Genomic DNA, 22826 nt, shown 5'->3' on the forward strand with positions numbered 1-22826 from the left:
CTACAGATTTCGTTATTTTTCCTAAACAGCCTATTTAATATTCTACTTCCAGAATCCCATGACAGTTCAAGCTAATATATATGACTAAAAAAAAGTTGCCGACCGCAGCTTTAAAGGTTTGGAAAAAAAAGTGAAGAGCATCGAGGGGGGTTGGAATGCACGTGTCTGTTAATTAACTACAGAGAGGATGGGCCATCTGTCTGCTGGTTTCTATCCTGTGATGCATGGTATGGGAATCATGGAAGATAGCCTGCGCTAATGTTTTAGCTCTGTTGACAGTGGCAACAGGTTTGAGTCGTAAAACTCTTTACATCCACAGCTTAAAGGGGTGGAGAAGATCGTCATCTTTAAGTTCAGCTTGAGTTCATGTATATACTTTGTGAGATGGATACTAATATTTTGCTTTAGCTGAGCTGCCAAACATACCACTCGTCTTTTGCTGGTGTTTAATTACACGTCAGGCGGGAGGAAAAATGTTAGACCTGCAAATCTCACGCCTTTGTGAGCTTCTGCAGTCCACCCGCACAGACTGTATACAGACTGTCAGTATTTCTTAAAATATAACTTTACAACATGAACTCTTACATACGCTCAATGGTTTGTGAACGCTCCTCGTACTTACATGAGCTGTGGGTGGGTTTTTCCCTCCTGCACTCTTTTCAACAAGTAAGTCGACCTCATTTGACGTTTGTCACCAAGTTTATTTCCTTCAGGGGGTGGACAGTGCGCGTGCACTTACGGTGCTTGGTTGATTGAAGTGATGTAACTGGGTTTTCGCACGTTGTACTGCGCCCACTTTTGCAATGAAAACATGGACCAAACAGTTTTTGGGGAAACGCCCACACCCGAATAAAGCAGTCATCCCTCCCTTCCTTTCAAGCGAACATCCAATCCTCATCCACTGAGGTTGTACAAGCCACTATTTAAAAAGGGTCTTCAATACAGGACTGTCTGCGTTTACACGTGCCAGTAAGATGCATTTGTAGATGTGATCGTTGCGCTTCCGGACTTTACGGGACATTTAATTACATACCTTCCTTGCTCACGGAGACACCGAAAAGCATCCCAATGATGGCTATCGTGAACCATTTTACAAAAACATGCTGGAAGAAGTTTCAAGCTGACCGGTGGGATAACAAGCTGTTCTACGTTTTACGCGCCTTACACAAGTCAGCGGCCAGTGAGGCTTTGGAGATCCCCGCAACCGGAGAGGAGAGAGTTTCGGACAGAATGATCACACCGGCCGATGTCGGTGAGAAAATGAGAATCAAGACCCTGAAGGAGATGCCAGGGCCCAGCACCCTTTCCAACTTGATCCAGTTCTTTTTTAGAGACGGCTTTAGCAGAATCCACGAAATTCAGGTAACAGTTTGTCCCCCCTTTTTCCTGCAGCTGATGAATAAAACACTTTCGGTATTTCCGGTCTCACACTATTACAAAACCTATGAAAGGAAGCATAAAGTTGACCATGGGTCGAGCCCCTGATGCGCTTTTACGCAACAGTCTGTGCCATTTTGCGTAAAGATGGCAAACCTGGCTCATTCTTAAAACACTTGGGCTCTTTGCCATTGTTGGGAACTCGAGGAGATTACCTCAAGTGCAACAAAGCGTGATTAGCCACAGTGGGGCGTTTGAGGACACATGTCAAAGTGCCAATTTACAAGGCCTTGGTTGACCGTTAAGAAAATCATTCTTGCATGTATGCTTTACATTTAAAAAATAATTGTTTGCACTGAAAAGTCAACACGGGTATTATTCATCCTTGCACCTAGAACTTCATTTAAACATTTGGCAATTTTTGGCAACACTTTGGTGTTGAGTTTTGATTTCATCATAAAATTTCTGAATTTTACATTGATTTGATACTTGCTTAAATAAATCGGTCTTTGAAAAGTTCTCGCTGAAGATGAGATCAAAAATAAATCTTCTTTCTGGATATAGGGATGTCTTTAAACAACATCACTCCGTGTGAAAAACACAGTGTTCTTTTTCAGGCTTTATTGCATTTGGGAAAATACATTTCCCCTATATAAAGTGACTTTTAGTGACAGCAATCGCATAAACTTTTTTTTGGGATGGCATTTGTCACTATTATTTTATAGATGGACCACAGGAAGATGTATGGAAAAATCTTCAAGTCTCGTTTTGGGCCCCAGCTGGTTGTGTCTATAGCCGATCGTGACCTTGTGGCTGAGGTGCTCCGGGCCGAAGGTGTGGCACCCCAGAGGGCTAACATGGAGTCCTGGAAAGAGTACAGAGATATGAGAGGTCATGCCACTGGTCTCATTTCAGCGTGAGTCCCTCTAACCCTTTAATCTTTAAATCCGGATAACCTGAAATAATACCTTGATTAGAGTAATTGGTATTATCACCTAGCGTCTGGGTTTGGATTTGGGCCACACAATGCTCCGTGTCAGAGCAAATTTAGTCCAAATTTTTGCCCAGATATACAACAATTAAAACAATTTAGCAGCTGTGTTTTAATATTTTTTAACATTATCAACTCAAACCTTCTTCATAAAACTAGTTTGTTTCCTCAATATATCTGTGAACGACAATACAGAAGACTGCCAAAAAGTTATTTTTGTCACTTGTTTTTCAGTGAAGGAGAGGATTGGCTGAAGATGCGTAGTGTACTCAGACAACTTGTCATGCGTCCCCGTGATGTAGCTGTCTTCTCTGATGATGTCAACAAAGTAGTAGATGACTTGATCGAAAGGGTCAATAGCCTGCGTGCCCAGCAGTCAGATGGAGCCACTGTGCTTAACGTGAATGACGTCTTCTTCAAATATGCTATGGAAGGTTAGTAAAGATCTTTAGAGGTTTGTTCTGAAGGTGTTGTATTTGCATGAAGTCAAAGAGACCAGTGAGACAATCTGAGCAGAAGAGACAAAGAAAAGAGAGAAAACATGCCACGTTCTTCTCTCATTTCTCTCCAATTTAGAATGCCAAAGTGTCCATGGTGTGGAAGTTTACTAACAACTAATGTATAATATGTGAAGTCCGAGCATTTAATTAAAAAAATTTAACAAAAAGTGTAAATGTAAATAAATTACAAATGAGTGACGAGTAAGGAATCCTTACTTCAGCTTTCCACTTTCAATCCTTGTTCATCTTTGTTCTCACAGGTGTGGCTGCTATTTTGTACGAGTGTAGACTAGGATGTTTGGAGAACAATATTCCTGAAGAAACCCAAGATTACATCTCTGCCCTGAACCTCATGTTCAGCTCCTTTAAAATGACCATGTATGCCGGAGCGATCCCTAAATGGCTCCGTCCCATCATTCCCAAACCCTGGGAGGAGTTCTGTTATTCCTGGGATGGCCTCTTCAAATTCAGTAAGTGGTTTACAGCTTCTAATCCTTTTTCATTAAGTCCAGGCATTAATTATTTGCACTGTGATATATTTGTTAACCCCAGTGAACTAGTACATAAAGTCCTCTCACATTGAAAGGGCATTACAACAATTGAATTATTTTTTTTTCAATAGGCAGATTGAAAAAAGAATACCAAGTTAAATGGTCTACACTTGCATTATCTAGCACCTTTTAACCTTATCTAGGCTCCACAAAGAGCTTTACAATGTATCTCATTCACTAATTCACACAAACGCTTGCAAGCCTCGCTTCTTATTGTACTATATATGCAGAGCTTTTTATTTAATTTTTTTCCCTTGAATCACATACCAGTGAGCATAGTGGGATAATAGTTGGTGTTCAAATTCATGTCAAGTCGTACTATACTTGTACAATTTGTGTCCTTTATAATTTTCCTGTTCTTTCTGAGTTACCTGACGGATTTTAAACAACATTGAAACCTTTGAAAGATAGATAATTTTGCATTATCCAAAAGTGCTGTTTTTTTTCCTTAAAAAATTCAACAAAAACAAACAAACCATAAAGTTTTAATCTGGCAAAGTACTTGCAGTACCCCCCCCCACCCCCACCCTTTTTTTTTTCTTTTTAAAGGAAAGGAATGTTGATTTGCATATAAATATCCACTGCTCTAACATGGGATTGTGGGAGTATGAGGTCCCTTTCTTGCATAACATGGGCTCTATTTTCTTTCTTTTTTTACTCCCCCTTCCCTCCCCTACTTCATTCTCAACTCTTCTTTTTTTTTTTTTTACCTTATCCTACCTCCTGTGTATCCGTCTAATTCCAGGCATCATTCACGTTGATAAGAGGTTCACAGAGATAAAGGCTGAGCTGCAACGGGGAGAGGAGGTGAAGGGGGGGCTGCTCACACACATGCTCATTACGAAGGAGATGAGCCTGGAGGAAATCTACGCCAACGTAACAGAGATGCTCTTGGCCGGCGTTGACACGGTGTGTGTATGCGGACGTATTGCTGCAGAGAGGGAATTTGAAGTGCGGGGAGTTAGTCATTTTTGCTGTTTCCGGAGATGAATTGGAGGGCCTCACACGTGTGTGTTTGAGGTGCTGTTTACACATACCCAGGTATTTTGATAAACGAAGACCTTTCCCTTCGTTTGTGCCTTTCGTTTATACACAAACGGAGTTTTTTCCTCTGAAAACAAAGCTAAAAAAAACTCCGGCTAAAGTGGAGATTTATTTATTTATTTTTTTAAAAACTCCGTTAAGCGTTTGTGTGTAAACTGGTTGAAAGAGACGAAAACGGATTTTTGGGAATGGAATGAGGAGTTCTCGTCCTAGTACAGAGCCCCGCCCCTATCCGCCATGTTGGCTGGATGCTAGCGTGAAAACGCCATTCTCTCCGTCCGTTGTTTATCTGGCAAGCATGGAGGTACTAGCAGCATTTCTGTTGTTGAGAGCTATACTCGCTTGTGTGATTTTGAAAATTACAGTCATACAATGTAATGAACAACAAAGACATTTTTCACGGCTTTAGCAGTTTTATAGTCCAGCGCAACGTGTAAAAGTAGCTCAGTCAGGCTTGGCGTAATTTAACAGCTCTTGATAGCGTATTTATGCGGATCAATGTAGACGTGTTTTTTTTTTTAAAAACGGGGCTGTGTGCACCTAGTTTTTTTTGCAAACGAAGGTTAGAAAATATGCGTTTATCAAAATACCCGGGTATGTGTAAACAGCACCTGAGTCAGTCAGTTTAGTTTCAGGGGTTGGGTTTCTGGCGCCACATCTGTGCCTGTGCAGCTGTGCCAGCGTCAGGTCAGAGCACTGAATTGGGAGGTTACACAGTATCCCACTGACAAACTTGTTCTCACTCTGATTAAGTTTCTTGTCATTTGTCTGTCAGATCTACACAGGGGGCCCTTTGTCCTCTTTTTTTCCACTATGCCAGACATCTGTGTTGTGTGTTCATATATTTCCACTGTAGAACTTAATAAGAAACATAATTGTACTTGCTAGTAATTAAAGCTGTTGGTTTAATTAAGGTCGCAGGTTTGATGTCGGTGATGAACCACAGTTTTTGTGAATCTGTTGACTTTTATTTATTTTTTGCAAATGAAATCATATAGAAATCGTGGAGGGGGGGGGGGGGTACCAGAGTGTATGCATGTGCACATGTTCATAGTTGCTGCCTAATTTTTTGGGGTTACTGTCAGATTAATGAGAATTAGGGGGGTAGAGTGTTTTGTGTTAAGCTTGGGCCCACAAGATAAAAGGGTGTGTGTGTTTTTGTTGAATTGGCCACATCCTGGTGGGGGATGAGCTTAGCTATGCCATTACCTGACCCTGTGGCGCAATTGCTTTTAGTCGGCACACACAAGAGCTGTCAGGACACGTTACCCACAGCCAGAGTTATAGCACAGTCAGGGCAAAGGTGAGATGATGGGAGGGAGTGGACAAGGGGCTGGTTGTGAGGAATGAGCTGGGAATTGACTTAGGATACGGCTACACGAAAACGAAACGAGGGTTTTTTTGAAAACGGGTACGAAAACGATTTCGACCCCACAGGGGGACTTCTCTGTCCACATGACAACGCGACGCTTGCTGAAAACGATGCAGTACACACGAAACACCTCTAGGTGCGCTGTAAGCCACCCCCACCGGTTACACCAGAACAATAGAAGAAGCAATGCGCATGCGTGTACGCCCCTACTTCTAACAGCGCGAAGCTCACGTTGTTCCTTCAACAACGCCGCTGTAGTTAGCAGTGTCTGCAGCAGTGCTGCTATCAATGTTGTGGGGTCCATGATGATCGCTGTCTGTCCTTGTTGTGTTGTCTTCTTCTTCCGGATTTTGAATAGAAGCCGCTTTTTTTCTGGTCACTGACGTATGTGTATACGTCACTGGCGTTAGCCATGTGACTGTGCAGACGTAAACAAATCCGTTTTCGCTGTAACAATGGAAACGAAACGACACCGTTTTCAAATCTTCCCACTCTGGAACCCGTTCTCAAAAACTATCGTTTTGGGGTAGTGGGAACGCCGGCTCCGTGTGGCCCCGACAGCCAAACGATAAGAAAAAGTATCGTTTACAGTGAAAAACGTTTTCGTGTAGCCGTAGCCTTAATAGGACTGAAGGAAAAAACTAGCTGAGTGCATGATTGGTGTTTGGGAAATTAAGAGAAGAATGGAGGGGAAAGCTAGCCTGGCTGACGCGTCCACAATCTCGATGAGATGGTGGTCTGGGAACTAGGTGTGCATTTTCTCGTATTTGAGGCGTGGTTTACGAATGCCTAGAGCCGTTTATTGGGCACTACGAATGTCTATCAAATGACGTCAGGTATTTCCCATGCTGCTTTGCGCGCGATTCATAGCCAATTGTATCACTTATACCAGATGACGACAGAAATTCGACGAGGAAGAAGAAAAAAATGGAAAATAAAAGTAAACTTGCGCTCTAAGCTACTTAAATTGACAACAAAGTAGGCCTATATGCTATATTCTACATGAATTTTTATGTTGTAGAGTTGTGAATTTATTTTAATAATGGAGAAATTGAGCAGCCTTGCTTTGTTGTCTACAGTAGTAGCTCAACCCTCATCTTACTTTGAAGCTCCCAGCTCCCAGAAGTGACGTCGACGTAGCTTTAGCAGCAGAAAAGCTATCAGGCTTGTGTTGATGATAATAATAAACTCCTGGACTATGTACAAACTTCCAAATGCATCGTTTTGTGAGTACAGACCATATTTGTACTACTGTAGAAGTTTGGTGTCATGACATGTGATTTTAGTGTGGTAATTTTGGAGATACTGCCAGGGTCCGTTAGCGCTTGTACTAAGCTATTCGGGATAACTCAGTAACTCAGCTGATGTTCAGCCAAGATCGGAAAAACTTCGGGTGGGCTACTTGGCTGGATGTCACGGTTCAAATGACCCTAGGGTGAATCTACTCCGAAACACTTTCTAAGGCTGCATTGAACGGTAACGTTGTGTCCGCTGTCATGTTGAATTAACACTCTACAAGCTTCGGTGTAGCGCATAGACGTCGCCATCGTCTTGCTGCCGCCGCCCCCCCCCGTTCTGTGATTGGTTCCCAAACTCTGGCAAAAATAAGGGCGGTGGTTTCCAGGCTGACTTTGCAGTGAGAATGAAATCGAGCGCAAAGCAGCATGGGAATTCCCAGGCTAGGGGAAAGCTCAAGCTTTTGGGAACTGGCCTTGGGTGAGCTTTGTCTTATGTTTCTCTTCTGAGTTCGAACAACTGTGCCAGCTGGGATTGATTAGAAGCAAGTAGTCTGGGAGTCTTTAGTGTTATACACACAAGGGTAGATGCTTCAGTTGATCATTAATCTACTTGAAGACGCTGACCTTGTGCTTACCTCTTCTATCATGTTTAATAAATGCGAAAACAGGGTTGGCCTTCTGATATCTGTACATGTCATAAAATGCACTGGTGGAAAAGTGAGTGGGCCGGATGGAAAGATAGACAAGGATGTCAGCAAAAGAAGTAGATGTGGGAAGAGGAAGTGCATGGCAGACAGCATACTCCACCAACATGGGAGAGGATGTGAAACCCATTTTCATATAATTTGGTCATCTGCCCACCTCATTCAAATTGAAATGTCAGTGAAACGTAAGTCACGCAAATGGAGCTGGGAAAGATGAGGAGATGGAGAAGATCAAATGGTGTCCAATGGCAAGGGAAAATCACTGGAAGTATTACGTGAGGCAGAAAAAATCTAATGATATACCCACTTGTAAGATTTGATATTCAGTTAGGTTATTTTTTAGTTTTCTAATTAATTTGGCAGGCGCGCGCCTTAAGGCTCGTGTATACTTCGCAGCAGTGTGTCGCAGTGAGCTTGTCGCAGACACGACGCAGTTATTTTTGATTAATGCCTTGAAGCGCTGTCTGCGCTATGTTAATCCCACGCCACAACGCAAGAGGGACAATCACAAACAAGCTAGGATTGTGGGTGTTACGGTTACGGAGGTCATTCAACAACAATGGCGACTGGACAAATGCGCACTTTGATTGAGATGCAGCTGATCGATCTAGAAATATTGCTACTACTGGAGCTGGCAGAGAGGCGAAAGAATCGTCACGGTTAGCACGGTTAGCGTCAGCCGGTTAGCAAACCGGAAATACGCATAGTGTAGAGCGGATGTAGAGTTGACCAATCAGAGGCCTCCTTTCTCTCCTCCCTGCGGCGATGTCTGCGGTGAGTTACAATTTTGAGGAGGTGCACCAGAGTGTCTGCGTTAACTGCGACACACACGCAGACGACCTGGTTTCCGAGTATAAATCAGGCTTTACTGTAACGCAAATAGGTGTGACACAAGTGAGTGCAATTAAACAAAGTGCAAATGGATGACAAAGGTGTGATAAAGATCAAGGGGCTGAGAGTACAGCTGGTGGTGGGAAGATGAGTATCTATTCAGCATGTGGAATAGCCTCCTGTCCCTCAAAGCCCCTCTCTCGCACAACACAATAGAACTTCTGATATAAGCTTAGTTGAGCCATCTGACTGCTGAGCCTTTGGAGAACCTCAAGAAAAAAGTCAACATTTCAATTAGATGTTCAATAGAAGAGCTCATAAATGTCACTAAAACAATATACTTCCAGGAAAATGTATGCAATTTCTCATTTGAATACCTCACATTGTTGTTCTAGACATCTTTCACTTTGTCTTGGGCAAGCTATCTGTTGGCACGACATCCTCACGTACAGCAGCAAATCTATACAGAAGTCACACAGACTCTGGGGCCTGGAGCAGTCGCCACAGCTGATGACATCACTCATCTGCCTCTTATCAGAGGGCTTGTCAAAGAGACTCTCAGGTATGTTCCTCATATATTTTCATACTATCATAGCTTGTTTTCTTTAGCTTTCAGTAGCTCTCCTTTTTTTATTTTTTATTTTTATTCACTCAGAAACAACTCTACAGTAGCATGATACACTTTAAAAATGAGTCCTTTCCTGTGTAGCAGTCACAGTGCCGTGTGGATTAAGAGTTTTTCAAACTTTGACAAAACCAACATTCCTGTGGGGGATGTTTACGTATGTGGATAAAAAAACAGATCTCCATTTTCTTTCCACAAAGGAAAAAGAGACAGAAACTGCCTAATTTACAACAACCTTCGGCCCTTTGAAAGTTTTTCGTGGAGTGGAACTCCAACAGACGCTTGCCATAAAATTGGGATAAACTAAAATGAACAAAGGATCTTTCTGTTGGAAAAGTGGGACACCGTACTATCTTATCTTCACCATAAATCGAAGTTGACACACCCTTTCCCACCAGAGAACCGACCAGATGGCTACACATTAACTCAGAATACTTCACTAAGACTCACCTTTGATCGAATCTTAAACTATATTAAATGTGTTTGATAACCGTATTAGAGCCTGGCTCGGGCCGGATTTTTCTGTCCGAGCCCGGCCCTCAACCGACAGAAAAGTGCTCAAATCCGACCCGAGCCCGAGATTAATTAAAATATTTGTATCCGAGCCCGCCGGAAGCCCGAGACCAGTGACCAACGCAAAGACGGCGCACCGTAATCAGTAAATACACATTGGTGACAGCGCACCATTATCCACCATAATCCATTATAAAACATAGGCTACACATCAATGGCGGTGCACCATAACAAATGCACAAGCACTCTTCGACCAGAATAAACACCCATTAAACTCAATACAGAGAGAGAAAAAAAGTTGACTAATAAAACAGAAACATTCTCATTTTCCACGACTTTCAGTTCTCCAGAAGCTATTTTTCTTTTAATGTCCTCCATAGCGCTTCCAGCCAATTGAGCTCGGCTGCACTGATCGCACGTGTTTAATGTAAAGTTGTTCGAATGTTCGATATGCGTGCGTGCGCACCGAGCATGCACAGACCACAGATGCACACAGATGCATGCTGCATGGCATGAGGCACGAATAGCCTACCAACATTTTCATTTATGCATATTCAATTATTTATGTTTATCACAAAAACTGACGTTTGCAATGAACTGAAACCAGCTGTCCTCTGGCTGTTTATAATTTTCACGATGTCTGCTTGCTTTCGAGCCCGACCCGAGTCCGACAAGACATTCTAATTTTTTGTCCGAGTCCGGCCCGGCACGTCGGGTTCCGACCGGGCCCGTCGGGCTTCGGTCGGGTTGCCATACTCTAAACCGTATACAAGTTCTTTCAGGTTTCCAGCTAGATCACAAGACGCATCTAGAGACAATTTGTACGATTCTGGCTTAAATATTGACTGAGAAATAATCTTGTTGGGAAAAGACAAACTCGCCGATGGAACAACATTGCCCCCTAGTGGTCTGTAGTGTTGAACATTTAAATCCCCACAGACCCAGTCAACCGGACAAGATATATGCAACAATTTAACTTTTAACGATGTCCCTTCAGTATCTATTTGGTATTTGTTTGGTATCCCCATTGTTAACACAGAAAATCAACATTGTGTGGTTCACTATTCATATGTCACGACTTCATAGATACTCATCTGAATTTTGAGACTAATCGTCTGTATCATGTTGTGTTATTTGATGTCTTTATATTGCAAGTCTGTTATATCTTTAACCTGCATATCTTAACAAGATGTAGTGTTTTCAGAATCACCGAGACAAATGTTCTATGAGACAGAGTAAAGCCTGATTTATACTCGGAAACCAGGTCGTCTCCCAGATAGCAAAACTCTTTTGGCCCGTATCCGGCCCACATACGGCATGGAATGATGGCACTTGGGCGGTCCGCTCACGTTTGCCAGAAGTGGGCCACAACCAAGCCATCACAATGCCAGATGTCAGCCAAAATCAGCCCAAATGAACCAGCACTCAACCGGATGTGGGCCACTGTACAAAACTCTTTTGGCCCGTATCCGGCCCACACCTGACATGTTCATCCGGCCCACATACAGCATAGAATGATGGCACTTGGGCGGTCCGCTCACGTTTGCCAGAAGTGGGCCACAACCAAGCCATCACAATGCCAGATGTCAGCCAAAATCAGCCCAAATGAACCAGCACTCAACCGGATGTGGGCCACTGTACAAAACTCTTTTGGCCCGTATCCGGCCCACACCTGACATGTTCATCCGGCCCACATACAGCATAGAATGATGGCACTTGGGCGGTCCGCTCACGTTTGCCAGAAGTGGGCCACAACCAAGCCATCACAATGCCAGATGTCAGCCAAAATAAACCAGCACTCAACCGGATGTGGGCCACTGTACACTTTAATTCTGGCCAGAACTGGTTTACACACTATAACCTTGACTAACCTGCACACTTGGGGAGTCACAACCATAATAAAATGGTATGTCAAATATGAAAACACAGAATGGTCTCAATTTGTGGCTACATGCCATTATGGTAACCCCAGATACCGTTTGAATGGTGGCATGCAGTGGGACTCATCTTGGGGTCCAAGATGAGGAAACTGAAGAAATGACCAAACACGAGAAGTGGGTGTGATTTTTATTTTATTTTAAAACATAATGGCAAAAAAAAAAAGGAAAAAGAGTTGGCGACCTACAAAAATCCAAATCCGTCTTCCGTCCCTTTAAGAAATACACAAAAGAACAAATTTAGTATATTCAGTATATGGTGGCAGTGAAGTGCAAAACACAGAACCTCATCAGGATAAACAAAAAAGGCTGAGTGAAATGATATAAAGTTATTATAATATTGTGTTGATGCCTTACAAAACTTCAAAACCTAGTCTGTTTTTAATTACAATTAATCTGAAGCTAAACCCAATATCTGCTTGCTCAACCTCATTCTGTTCAGACAATGAAAGTTGGGTAACAGGCAATGTGAACTGGAGTAAAGCGGCTTCAAACACTCAGACAAACTTCACATTTAACCTTAACATTTAAGTTACAGTAATAACTCATGTTTATGTTAAAGGTGATTTTTTTGCTTTTGATATTTTGGAAGATATTGAAATTAAACTCAGGAGCTGCATACACCCCGCACACATGATGGCAGCTTCATCTTGATTTCTGCTGTTGACCAGCATCACATATTGCAAAATAGGTATCGTAGCCGACTTACGTGCGTGCTGTGAGGAACGCCTTCTCTCCTCCCACCATCCCGGTCTCCGGCTAGATGAAGCCACCTTTTTATGTAGGCCTCCACCTCCTGGTCAGTGGCAGTTAGTTGGTTGTTTCTGACCGTTCCTAAAAATTGAGAAAACAGTAAAGTTTTTGATAGATTACACACAATGGTGAGAAATGCATGGCATGCTATATCCTGCCCATAGCTGGGCAGCAATGATGAATGTAGTTTGAAAACAGTTTAGCCATGCCCATGACCAGCCTATTACTAAAATTGGAGGAAAAGTGCCCTTCACCTGATGAACTGATTGATTAATCAACAATCAATGCCATTATATTGCAACAGAATAGAATATTGTCTGCTACCACACTGATGCATAATCATCCACATATTGATAAAGCGATTATGATTAATTTCAGCACCCCTAGCAACTACTCAGAATCATGAAAGAAAAGGAAAACCCTAACCCAGTCATAAAACGCATCACAAGGAAATATAACACAATTAACACTTACCAGTAATGACATCTTTTATTTGGAGGCTGTGGAAAGCCGTTTTTCCATTTACGCCCCGCCAGTTGAGCTGCTTGGCCAGCAGTATCTCATGATTCTCCAGACCGCATCTTTAATGTGAACCCCACCGATGACACTCAAAGTAGTAATCTCAGGGGGAAAAAAAGAGAAAAAAAAGGCAGTATTAGTACCACAGTTTTAGAGAAAATGTTTAGACTAAATAATCAATTTCAGTAAGTGAAATCAGTGTACTGTGGTTTCTTTATTTTTCACCCGAGGTGTCCCAACTGAGCTTCATTTTTGCTGTGCAAGAGGAGTTTTGTTACCCACAGATGTACAAACCATACACCCCTTACTTTAGAACAGTCCTCAACATCTCTGTACAGTTACAGTTCAATCGGATTGTTTTTTGATAAGGTTTCGATATTGCTTAATCATAACCGAACAGAAAAAAAGTTCCCGTACACGTGCATCAATAACATAGCATGCTAAGCTAACACAACGAAAGTCCTCGGTCGCAAAAACAAAAGAAAGCAAACCCTCCAGTCCCAGCGGTCTGGGAACAACTTCAGACTCATACTAATGAACATAGAACAAGCAGTGTTTCTTTTTGAAAAATGGCATCAACCTCATTCGTCGTGGCTGTATTTTGGTCGCAGCATCAAGCTTACAGCACTATGGTCGTTTTGAAAAGTAATTACATTTCAACTATAGCCAATTTCAGCTAACCCTATCTGAAGAGGTACAATGCCACTTGTAGACACAGCAGGTTTGTATAGTTTAAGAGAAACAAAGCTAACACATCTCACACATAAAATTAAATAAGCTGAGCCGAACTTACCTTCAACTTTTCTGTGGATCCCAGTAGGCTGAATGCGGCCAGTTTCTTCTGCAAGGTAGCTGGGTCACGATGAAGTGCTGCCTCAGCCAATCAGAGTGGCGTTGACCGATTCAAATGTTAACGGTTGTGTTCCAAACGCCCCCGCAAATTTGGAACAAATCACACCAAGGGGGCGTGGTAGTGAAAAAAAAACAACAGTCTAACTTCTCTTTAGGTAAAACTTGCAGTTTTTTTTGTGAAATAAGAGTGGGTTTGCCCAGCTCACAGTAAACCCACTTTTACCCATAGTTTCAACAAAGGTGGGCAAGTTTATATGTGGGCCACTTTAGGCTCAAATCCGGATTACTCTTTTCTTATTTGCCATATTTCGGCCAAAACTGGCCATGTTTCAACAAAGGTGGGCCAAGTGTGTTTCTTTATATGTGGGCCACTTCAGGCTCACATCCGGATTACTTGATGCTCACTTGCCGTATTTCGGCCAAAACTGGCCCAAATATGTTTCAACAAAGGTGGGCCAAGTATGTTTCTTCATTTGTGGGCCACTTTAGGCTCACACCCGGATTAGTCGTTGCTAACTTGCCATATATCAGCCAAAGCTGGGCCGTATCCGTTTTGTAATATTTGGCCCAAATGTAGCATTTACTACATGGGCCACTTTAGGCTCACATCTGTTTTGTCCGGGCCAGAAGAATGCCTACAGTGCCGGATCGTTGCCTCAAGTGGCCCACATCCGCATGCTATCTGGGCTGCGTGTGTGTCGCAGTTAACGCAGACATGCCCCCCCCCCTACGCAGACACTACGCAGACACTCTGGTGCACCTCCTCAAAATTGTAACTCACCGCAGATAGTGCCGCAGACATCGCCGCAGGGAGGAGAGAAAGGAGGCCTCTGATTGGTCAACTCTACATCCGCTCTACACTATGCGTATTTCCGGTTTGCTAACCGGCTGACGCTAACCGTGACGATTCTTTCCCTCTCTGCCAGCTCCAGTAGTAGCAATATTTCTTCTATTTTTAGATCGATCAGCTGCATCTCAACAGTGTTGCCAATTTAGCGACTTTGTCACTAGATTTAGCGACTTTTGGCCATTTCTGGCGACAAAAAAAAAAATCTAGCGACTTCCGGGCTCAATCTGGCTGAATCTAGCGACAATTTAACTTGTTTTGTGAGTGACAAATCAGTTGCTCCGCGACACCATACAAGCCGAGACAGAAGCACTGCAGGACGGCGGCAAGCCGGCATACCGTCATTTCCTGTCAAAACGGCAGTTTCAAGCTAGCTACAACGAGGGTAGGTTCACTTCCTGTTTTCAAAACAAAAGCACATTTTTATTGTAATGGCTTTCCCTATGATAAAAGGCAACGGGTATTTTATTTTGTCAAAATAACCGGAAGTGCGTTGCTCACTGCGGCTAGCTTTAGTAGCACCGAATTTGTTGGAACAAAATTGTAAATAGCCGGTATTTTGGCAGGTTTTTAACACGTTGGGGATCTAAACGACTACTTTCTCGCCTGAAAAGTTTCAAATGTTGCTAAAGTTTACAGAGTTTAGAGCTGAAATCAGCCTCAGGCCGGCTGACTTCTAGCGACTTTTCAGAGAGCCAATAGCGACTTCTTGTGTTTTTTTTTTTTTTTTTTTTTTTTTTTTTTTTTTTTTTGGCAACACTGCATCTCAATCAAAGTGCGCATTCGTCCAGTCGCCATTGTTGTTGAATGACCTCCGTAACCGTAACACCCACAATCCTAGCTTGTTCGTGATTGTCCCCCTTGCGTTGTGGCGTGGGATTAACATAGCGCAGACAACGCTTCAAGGCATAAATCAAAAATAACTGCGTCGTGTCTGCGACAAGCTCACTGCGACACACTGCTGTGAAGTATACACGAGCCTTAAAGGTAGGGTAGGAGATCCTGGATTTTGAGTCCAGCGAAGCTGCATTTTGAAAATACACAGGTAAAAAGTCTCAACCCTTTTCTTCACTTTCCCCCCCGAAGGCACGCCTCTAGAGTACATGAACGCACACGAGCACAAAGGTGCACGAGCGCTGTTCTGACAGCAAGCATCGATCGTTGCCGTATTTAGTATATGCTAACTATACGTTTATTAATGCTAGGTGCTAGCCAAGCTGGCTCTAGTTTAGCTTCCTGCCAAGCTTCGTTCACGGAGCAGGGTACGCGCACAGGGGGAAGGAGGGGGAGGGGGAGGGAGGAGCAGATTGCAGTTTGATAGACGGCATCAGAATCCAATCATTGTGAACGGTCCGTTCACAATGATTGGATACTGTTTTTCCTAGATTGTACGTTCTAGAGGCCACTAAAACTTTTCATATTTGTGTCAAAACTTTTAATTAATTGGTTGCAATGGGGGTGTGAAGAGTATTTCAAGCAATATGTAAAAAAATGTTCCAGAAAAAGATCCCCTACCCCGCCTTTAATGGAGAAATAAGAGTTTCTTTGTCTCATCCAGAAATCCCCATATAAATGCTGATCGCCTTACAGACACCCAGGCAGACATTCACCACAGTTCAGGCATATCATTGGCTGAAAGAGTAGTGTAAGCTTACGTCATGCCCCGCCTCCGAGAGTCAAACCACGGAACCCGCGAAACCAGACTCAGATTTGAGCAGAGCAGAGAACAGGACGCAGATCACAGTTGCTCAGAGAGATTTGGAGATGACTTGAGAAGAAAAGAAGAGCTCACCAGAGTTTGGGAGTTTCCCATAATCTCAGGAGAGAGCGGAAAGACGAGAGGATGAGCGATGCAGAGGACGATCGGAGGAAGCCCTCCAGAACCCAGTGAGACCCCGGAGACGAGAAAGAAAGACCCGAACAAAGATAAGAACAGAATGAAGTTTTCCTACCAAGAAGCCAACTCAAGCAACCTTTTATTAATCTTCTGTGAACTTAAGTTCACTTCATCACAGAAGCAACGGACCAACTCTGACGCTCGGACGAGTTTAATCATGCACAGTGAAGTCTTTGGCACCAGCGTTCCCCGTTTCCCGGTGAAGATAAGCGACCATCCTGCTGAGAAGTCCGCTAGAGTCAGCCACCACAACAAGGAAGGCCCAGAGAGCGGAACCGAGAGAAATCCCCTCGGACCCCGCGTGGCCCCCACTTGCCTTGTTCCGAGCTGACTCCACAGAACTTCAGTACCGTAAGACCGACCCGTTTTCCACCTTAAAGTGGGTTTGATGGATGTCTCGAGGCTTTCACAGAATGATAAAATAATCCAAAATGTCAGTATTTAGCGTCAAATAGTCAGCCAACCCAAACTATTTGAATACATCCAGTATCTCTCCATTCCCCATATTTTATTTTCCATTCACTAAGTGTTTTATATAATCACCCATATTCAATGCATCTACTGTTTGTTTAAGGTTCATGTCCTCGGTCATATCATTTTAATAAATAGTTCATGTAGCGTTATTGGGCATTTATATATGCATCAAATATAAGGATTTATAAGACGTTCTCACTGTCTCAAATAAACCTTAAACCTCGAATTTAGGGCACCACCTTCCTTTATTTTAACTTGTTTTAAGTTGCAGTCAGGGAGGAAAACTGTTAAAATCTTACGATCCTGGTATGTTAAATTAATAATCAATTTAATAATCAATTAATAATCAGTCTCATATCTCGCTACTTTCGTGAAAGTTCTCGTTTGGTTGGACAGACATTACGTAAAGAAAGCATACGACACAATCTGTGATTATAACATATATATAGATATATGAACTGTTTATTACAATGATATGATCTTAGACATGAACCTTTAAACAAACAGGAGATGCATTGAATATGGGTGATTATATAAAACACTTAGTGAATGGAAAATAAAATATGGGGAATGGAGAGATACTGGATGTATTCAAATAGTTCAGGTTGGCTGACTATTTGACGCTAAATACTGACATTTCGGATTAATTTATCATTCTGTGAAAGCCTCGAGACATCCATCAAACCCACTTTAAGGTGAAAACGGGTCGGTCTTACTGTGCTGAAGTTCTGCTTAGTCAGCTCGGAACACGGCAGCGGCCACGGGGGTCCGAGGGGATTTCTCTTCCGCTCTCTGGGCCTTCCTGGTTGTGGTGGCTGACTTTAACGGACTTCTCAGTTGCTTCTTTTCACCGGGAAACGGGAACGATGGTGCCGAGGGCTGTGGTTAGATGATCAAATCCTCCGAGTGTCAGAGTTGGTCCGTTGCTTCTGTGATGAAGTGAACTTAAGTTCACAGAAGATTAATAAAAGGTTGCTTGAGTTGGCTTTCTTGGTAGGAAAACTTCATTCTGTTCTTATCTTTGTTCGGGTCTTTCTTTCTCGTCTCCGGGGTCTCACTGGGTTCTGGAGGGCTTCCTCCGGCCGTCCTCTGCATCACTCATCCTCTAGTCTTTCCGCTCTCTCCTGAGATTATGGGAAACTCCCAAACTCTGGTGAGCTCTTCTTTTCTTCTCAAGTCATCTCCAAATCTCTCTGAGCAACTGTGATCTGCGTCCTGTTCTCTGCTCTGCTCTTTGTCTGCTCAAATCTCCTTCTTCTCTGTCCTCTTTCTTCTTTCTTCTGATCTCTGTTCTTCTTGATCTTCTCAAGTCATCTCCAACTCTCTCTTCTCTTCCTTCTTCTTTCTTTTTCTTTGTTCTTCTGAGTTTGGATTCGCGGGTTCCGTGGTTTGACTCTCGGAGGTGGGGCATGACATAAGCTTACACTACTCTTTCAGCCAATGATATGCCTGAACTATGGTGAATGTCTGCCTGGGTGTCTGTGTAAGATGATCTGTTTTTATATGGGGATTTCTGGATGAGACAAAGAAACTCTTATTTCTCCATTACTCTGTCTCATAGAACATTTGTCTCGGTGATTCTGAAAACACCACATCTTGTAAAGATATGCAGGTTAAAGATATAACATAGACTTGCAATATAAAGGCATCAAATAACACACAACATAATAGAGACGATTTTGAGTTTCAAAATTCAGATGGATATCTATGAAATCGTGACATATGAATAGTGAACCACACAATGGGGATACCAAACAAATACCAAATAGATACCGAAGGGACATCGTTAAAAGTTAAATTGTTGCATATATCTTGTCCATTTTACTGAGTCCTCGGGGATTAAAATGTTCAACTAATCAACACTGCAGACCACTAGGGGGCAATGTGGTTCCATCAGGCAGGTTGGGCATTTTCCACCAAGATCAGTTCTTTGTCAATATTTAAGCCAGAATCGTACAAATTGTCTCTATATGCATCTTGTGATCAAGCTGGAAACCTGAAAGAAATTGTATACGGTTATCAAACACATTTAATATAGTTTTAAGGTTCGACTAAAAGTGAGTCTTAGTGAAGTCTTCTCAGTTCGTGTGTAGCCATCTGGTCGGTTCTCTGGTGGGAAAGGGTGTTAAAGTGTCAACTTCGATTTATGGTGAAGATAAGATATTGAGGTCTCCCTCTTTTCCAACAGAAAGATCCTTTGTACATTTTAGTTTTCCAATTTTATGGCAAGTGTCTGTTGCTTATTTTTCACTCCCAAAAGCTCTTAAAGCTATAATTTCCAATGAGGAAACGGAAAATGCGAAGCTGATGACATGTCCTTCTACAAATCCCGTAGTTTTAAAATGGCGGAGCAACATGGAGACATTCATTGGAGTGTAACACTCTTATGTACATTCGTATGCTGAATATAAAGAATATAAGAACACTGCACTTTTGTGATGGAGGTAATTAATAACGATTGAGGTAATACTTGTGAATGATAAGACTCAAATTTGTTAATAGACAACGTGAAATATTACACATTATGGCTTTAAGGTTGTTGTAAATTAGGCAGTTTTCTGTTCTCTGGATCTGGTTTTTATCCACATACGTAAACATTCCCCCCATAGGAATGTTGGGGTATCTTCAGAGACTGAAGGCCTCTTAATCCACACGGCACTGTGACTGCTACATTCATGTATCTATATCTATATCTATCTATACATGGTTGAGGATTTTCACGTGAAAATCTTTAATCTATCTGTCATTCTGTGTTTTTCCCTGGTTCTCTTTGAGAAAAGTCCTTTAAAGAAGCTTAGCATACTGTATAGTGCTGTTGAATAACAGTCTTTGTGTGTCCCACCCTGGGAGCAGACTTTTTCCAGTTCTCCCAGGCAACGGACGGATTACCCAGGATGACTTGGTTGTTGGTGGATACTTCATCCCCAAAGGGGTAAGATGAATTGAGACACTTCTGGAGTGTGCATTTTTTTTTTTTTTTTTTTTAAAGCCTCAGCCAAAAACGCTAAAACCAGATGTAACACGATGCTGCAATACTCACACATCTCTGTTTGTCTCTTGAGTATGAATGAATGTACCCAGCTGTTTACATTGCCCAACTTGAGTGTTTTTGTTTTTTTTCTTTCTTTTTTCTCATTTGTTAGACTCAGTTGGCCCTGTGTCACTACTCCACATCTTTAGATGAAGAGAACTTTGCAGATGCTTCAGACTTCCGACCAGATCGCTGGGTACGAAAAGATTCCACAGATCGTGTTGACAACTTTGGCTCGATTCCCTTTGGCTACGGCATTAGGAGCTGCATTGGCAAGAGAATTGCAGAGTTGGAAATGCATCTCGCTCTCACAAGGGTAGGTGACTAATCCACGCTTTGCAAGAAATCTCATTAAGTATAAAATCTACTTTGGAATGTATATGAAAAAAAAAAAAGATTTTAAAAGAATATTAATGAGTTGATTGATTAAACAAGTCATATGAATATGTTCAGCACCATTACTACTTTTAGCCATGTTCCATAATGCTGCCTGTACGTTTTCATAGCTTCAGAAAATTGAAAATAAAGAACAAGTTGACATCAAAATCATCAAAAGTTTTCATAGTGTAAGGTGGGACTCCAAACAGTTTCAGGGGAGGCACAGTGGATGAAGGAGAGGACATTTTACATTCGTCATTAAAAATAGAACTTGAATATTATATTAATAAGTAACTACGCACGAAACATCTGTGTATTTAGCGCAGTCTGGATATTTCAAACAACAATATGTGGTCACATGGGACAACACAATATTATCATGAGCCTATTGGCATCCAGTAATTTAGCACAAGCGTGAAGATGGTGGGACTGTCTGAATTATTTTTTCTTTATCTGAGGGGAAGCTTACTATCTCAGACTTTGAAAACCTGGCACCATACAATCCACTTATATTGCCTTTTCTCAGGTTTATGAGTCAACGTTCTGATGCCTTAACATTAAACAAATGTTAGTTACAGTTGCAAGATTTTGCAAATATTCACAACAGCTTGAATATAAGTGACTTTCAGTATTCCTCAGCCCCTCCTTAACTTCCTCAGAACCCTTCCGGGGTTTCTCACAATCTCTTTATATTCTCAAGTTGGTTAGCCTCAATGATCGATCAAAGCAGCAGCATTTTACTTTAGGCCACACACATGTTCTTATTGAAATTGTGCATCTTTGTTATGATTTTGCTCCTTGTGCAGCTTATACAGAGGTTCCACATCTGCACGTCTCCTCTCACTGCTGATGTCAAGGCCAAAACCCACGGGCTGCTCTGCCCTGCTCTCCCCATCCACCTGCAGTTCATCGACAGGGAAAACTAGACCCATGCTCTTCTTCACAAGATTTACTATCAATGTATATTCAGGTGCTGATTCATTATTGAAGGCACTGAAAAACACTACTTTTAGATAACTTTTCAGTTTTATTCTAAATGCTGAGCTTAGACTGAGGTTTTAGTCAGGCAAAAGAAAAAAAAGTGTCTTGATAGGATACACAAATATGTGTAAATGGTGTAAGCTGCAAACACTGTGTTGAATGTGTATTATTTTAACTTAACCACTGCAGCTTTTTTTTTTTGTACTGTTCCTTCTATCTATCCTTATCTATCCTAGCAAGTGGAAAAATGAACTAGACTCTATTTTACTGTATCCTCTTGTATCTGTGTGCATACATGTGTATGACAATGTATGCACACATTTTCTTCTGAGTTTTGAGAAAGCAATACATTGAAATGTGCAAAGAGAAAAAGACAGATTGTTCGAAGGATCACATCGGCTGACATGAAGTTAAATGGAAACACTACAAATTTCTGTATTCATCTATTCTTTTGTCTTCACTTTTTGTTTTTATGTAGTTCCAGTGAAACTGGTGAACAATAAAGTTATCTTATTAGTTTAATTGTGTGTTGTCCTTCCTGAAGATCTTTAAGTCGACAGTACATTCAGTATATGGCAGTTTATGTATGACTGGCTGTCAATATCCCACTCCTTAGACAGGCTGCCAAGGTGGCACCTTCTGGAGTATCAAATGTTTGCTCCTCTTTCCTCTGGTTTGCTTGAAGGCCCATTACACTTCCAGAGGATTCAAGTGAAACTGTGGGTTGTGAGCTCACCTGCTAGATGACATTGCTCAGTTAAGGGGTCTTAATCTTTAACCAAAGCAGCTGACATAAGTACTAAAATTGCAGAACTACAGAGGAAAGTGAGGACCAGTTAAGCCAAGGCAACACTTGTTTACTTTTGGTGGACAGATAATGGAGTAGGCCTAGCTGCCATGGGCCCGAAGAGCCATAAAGTAAGAAAGCTCCTAGTTTGATGTAAGATCTACATGCGTTCCAGAGAGATGCAAAACAACTAACATACATATTACCCTAAAAGTTTGACACCTAAAATAGCAGAGAAAAACAAAAGAAAAAGGGTTAAAAAGGGGTTAAAAAAAAAAACATGTTGGCTAACCAAACGACCTCAAGTTAATGTAAAAATGACCTCAAAGTGATGCATAAAATGACTAAGAAACACAAATGGAAACTTACAGCATCCACAAATCAGATCTACATGGCCTGTGGTTGTTTTTCCTCTCTGAGATGAAATGGATGTAAATTCTCAATGATGCTCTGACGTTTCCAATAAATCAAGACTCAAATGACTAAATATATTTGGCATCCAAACATTATTTCAATCGATTTTTCATTTTGACTGCTTGTGATGAAAAAACACAGGCGCTGAAACAAACCATATAAAATGTCATGTACAATAAATAGCAAGACAATTTGAAATGATCGGCAATA

General features: G+C 41.9%; 1 protein-coding gene and 1 long non-coding RNA gene across 2 annotated transcripts; one reads left to right on the forward strand and one right to left on the reverse strand.

Moving 5' to 3' along the window:
* The first annotated feature begins 942 nt into the window (after positions 1-942).
* cyp27c1 (cytochrome P450, family 27, subfamily C, polypeptide 1) lies at positions 943-21937 on the forward strand. Its single transcript, XM_075486829.1, has 9 exons — positions 943-1362; positions 2103-2293; positions 2603-2802; positions 3129-3338; positions 4165-4328; positions 9004-9170; positions 19879-19957; positions 20169-20372; positions 21241-21937. Exons 1-9 carry the CDS (start codon positions 1069-1071, stop codon positions 21358-21360), a joined length of 1629 nt encoding a protein of 542 aa, XP_075342944.1. The 5' UTR covers positions 943-1068; the 3' UTR covers positions 21361-21937.
* Positions 11802-13053, reverse strand: LOC142401470 (uncharacterized). The gene is made up of 3 exons (XR_012773142.1): positions 12911-13053; positions 12393-12517; positions 11802-11896 (listed from the first exon to the last, which is right to left on the reverse strand). It is a non-coding gene; the product is annotated as an uncharacterized LOC142401470 (long non-coding RNA).
* Positions 21938-22826: the final 889 nt, after the last annotated feature.

The sequence above is a fragment of the Odontesthes bonariensis genome, chromosome 1 (genome assembly GCF_027942865.1).
Source record: "Odontesthes bonariensis isolate fOdoBon6 chromosome 1, fOdoBon6.hap1, whole genome shotgun sequence".
NCBI classification, from domain to species: Eukaryota; Metazoa; Chordata; class Actinopteri; order Atheriniformes; family Atherinopsidae; genus Odontesthes; species Odontesthes bonariensis.

Excerpts from the sequence above, each read along its gene's own strand:
- cyp27c1 (XM_075486829.1), top strand. The coding sequence starts at position 1,069 with ATGATGGCTATCGTGAACCATTTTACAAAAACATGCTGGAAGAAGTTT. Across the intron at positions 3,339-4,164 it reads GGATGGCCTCTTCAAATTCA|GCATCATTCACGTTGATAAG; the intron begins GTAAGTGGTTTA and ends GTCTAATTCCAG. Across the intron at positions 9,171-19,878 it reads CTTGTCAAAGAGACTCTCAG|ACTTTTTCCAGTTCTCCCAG; the intron begins GTATGTTCCTCA and ends CCCTGGGAGCAG.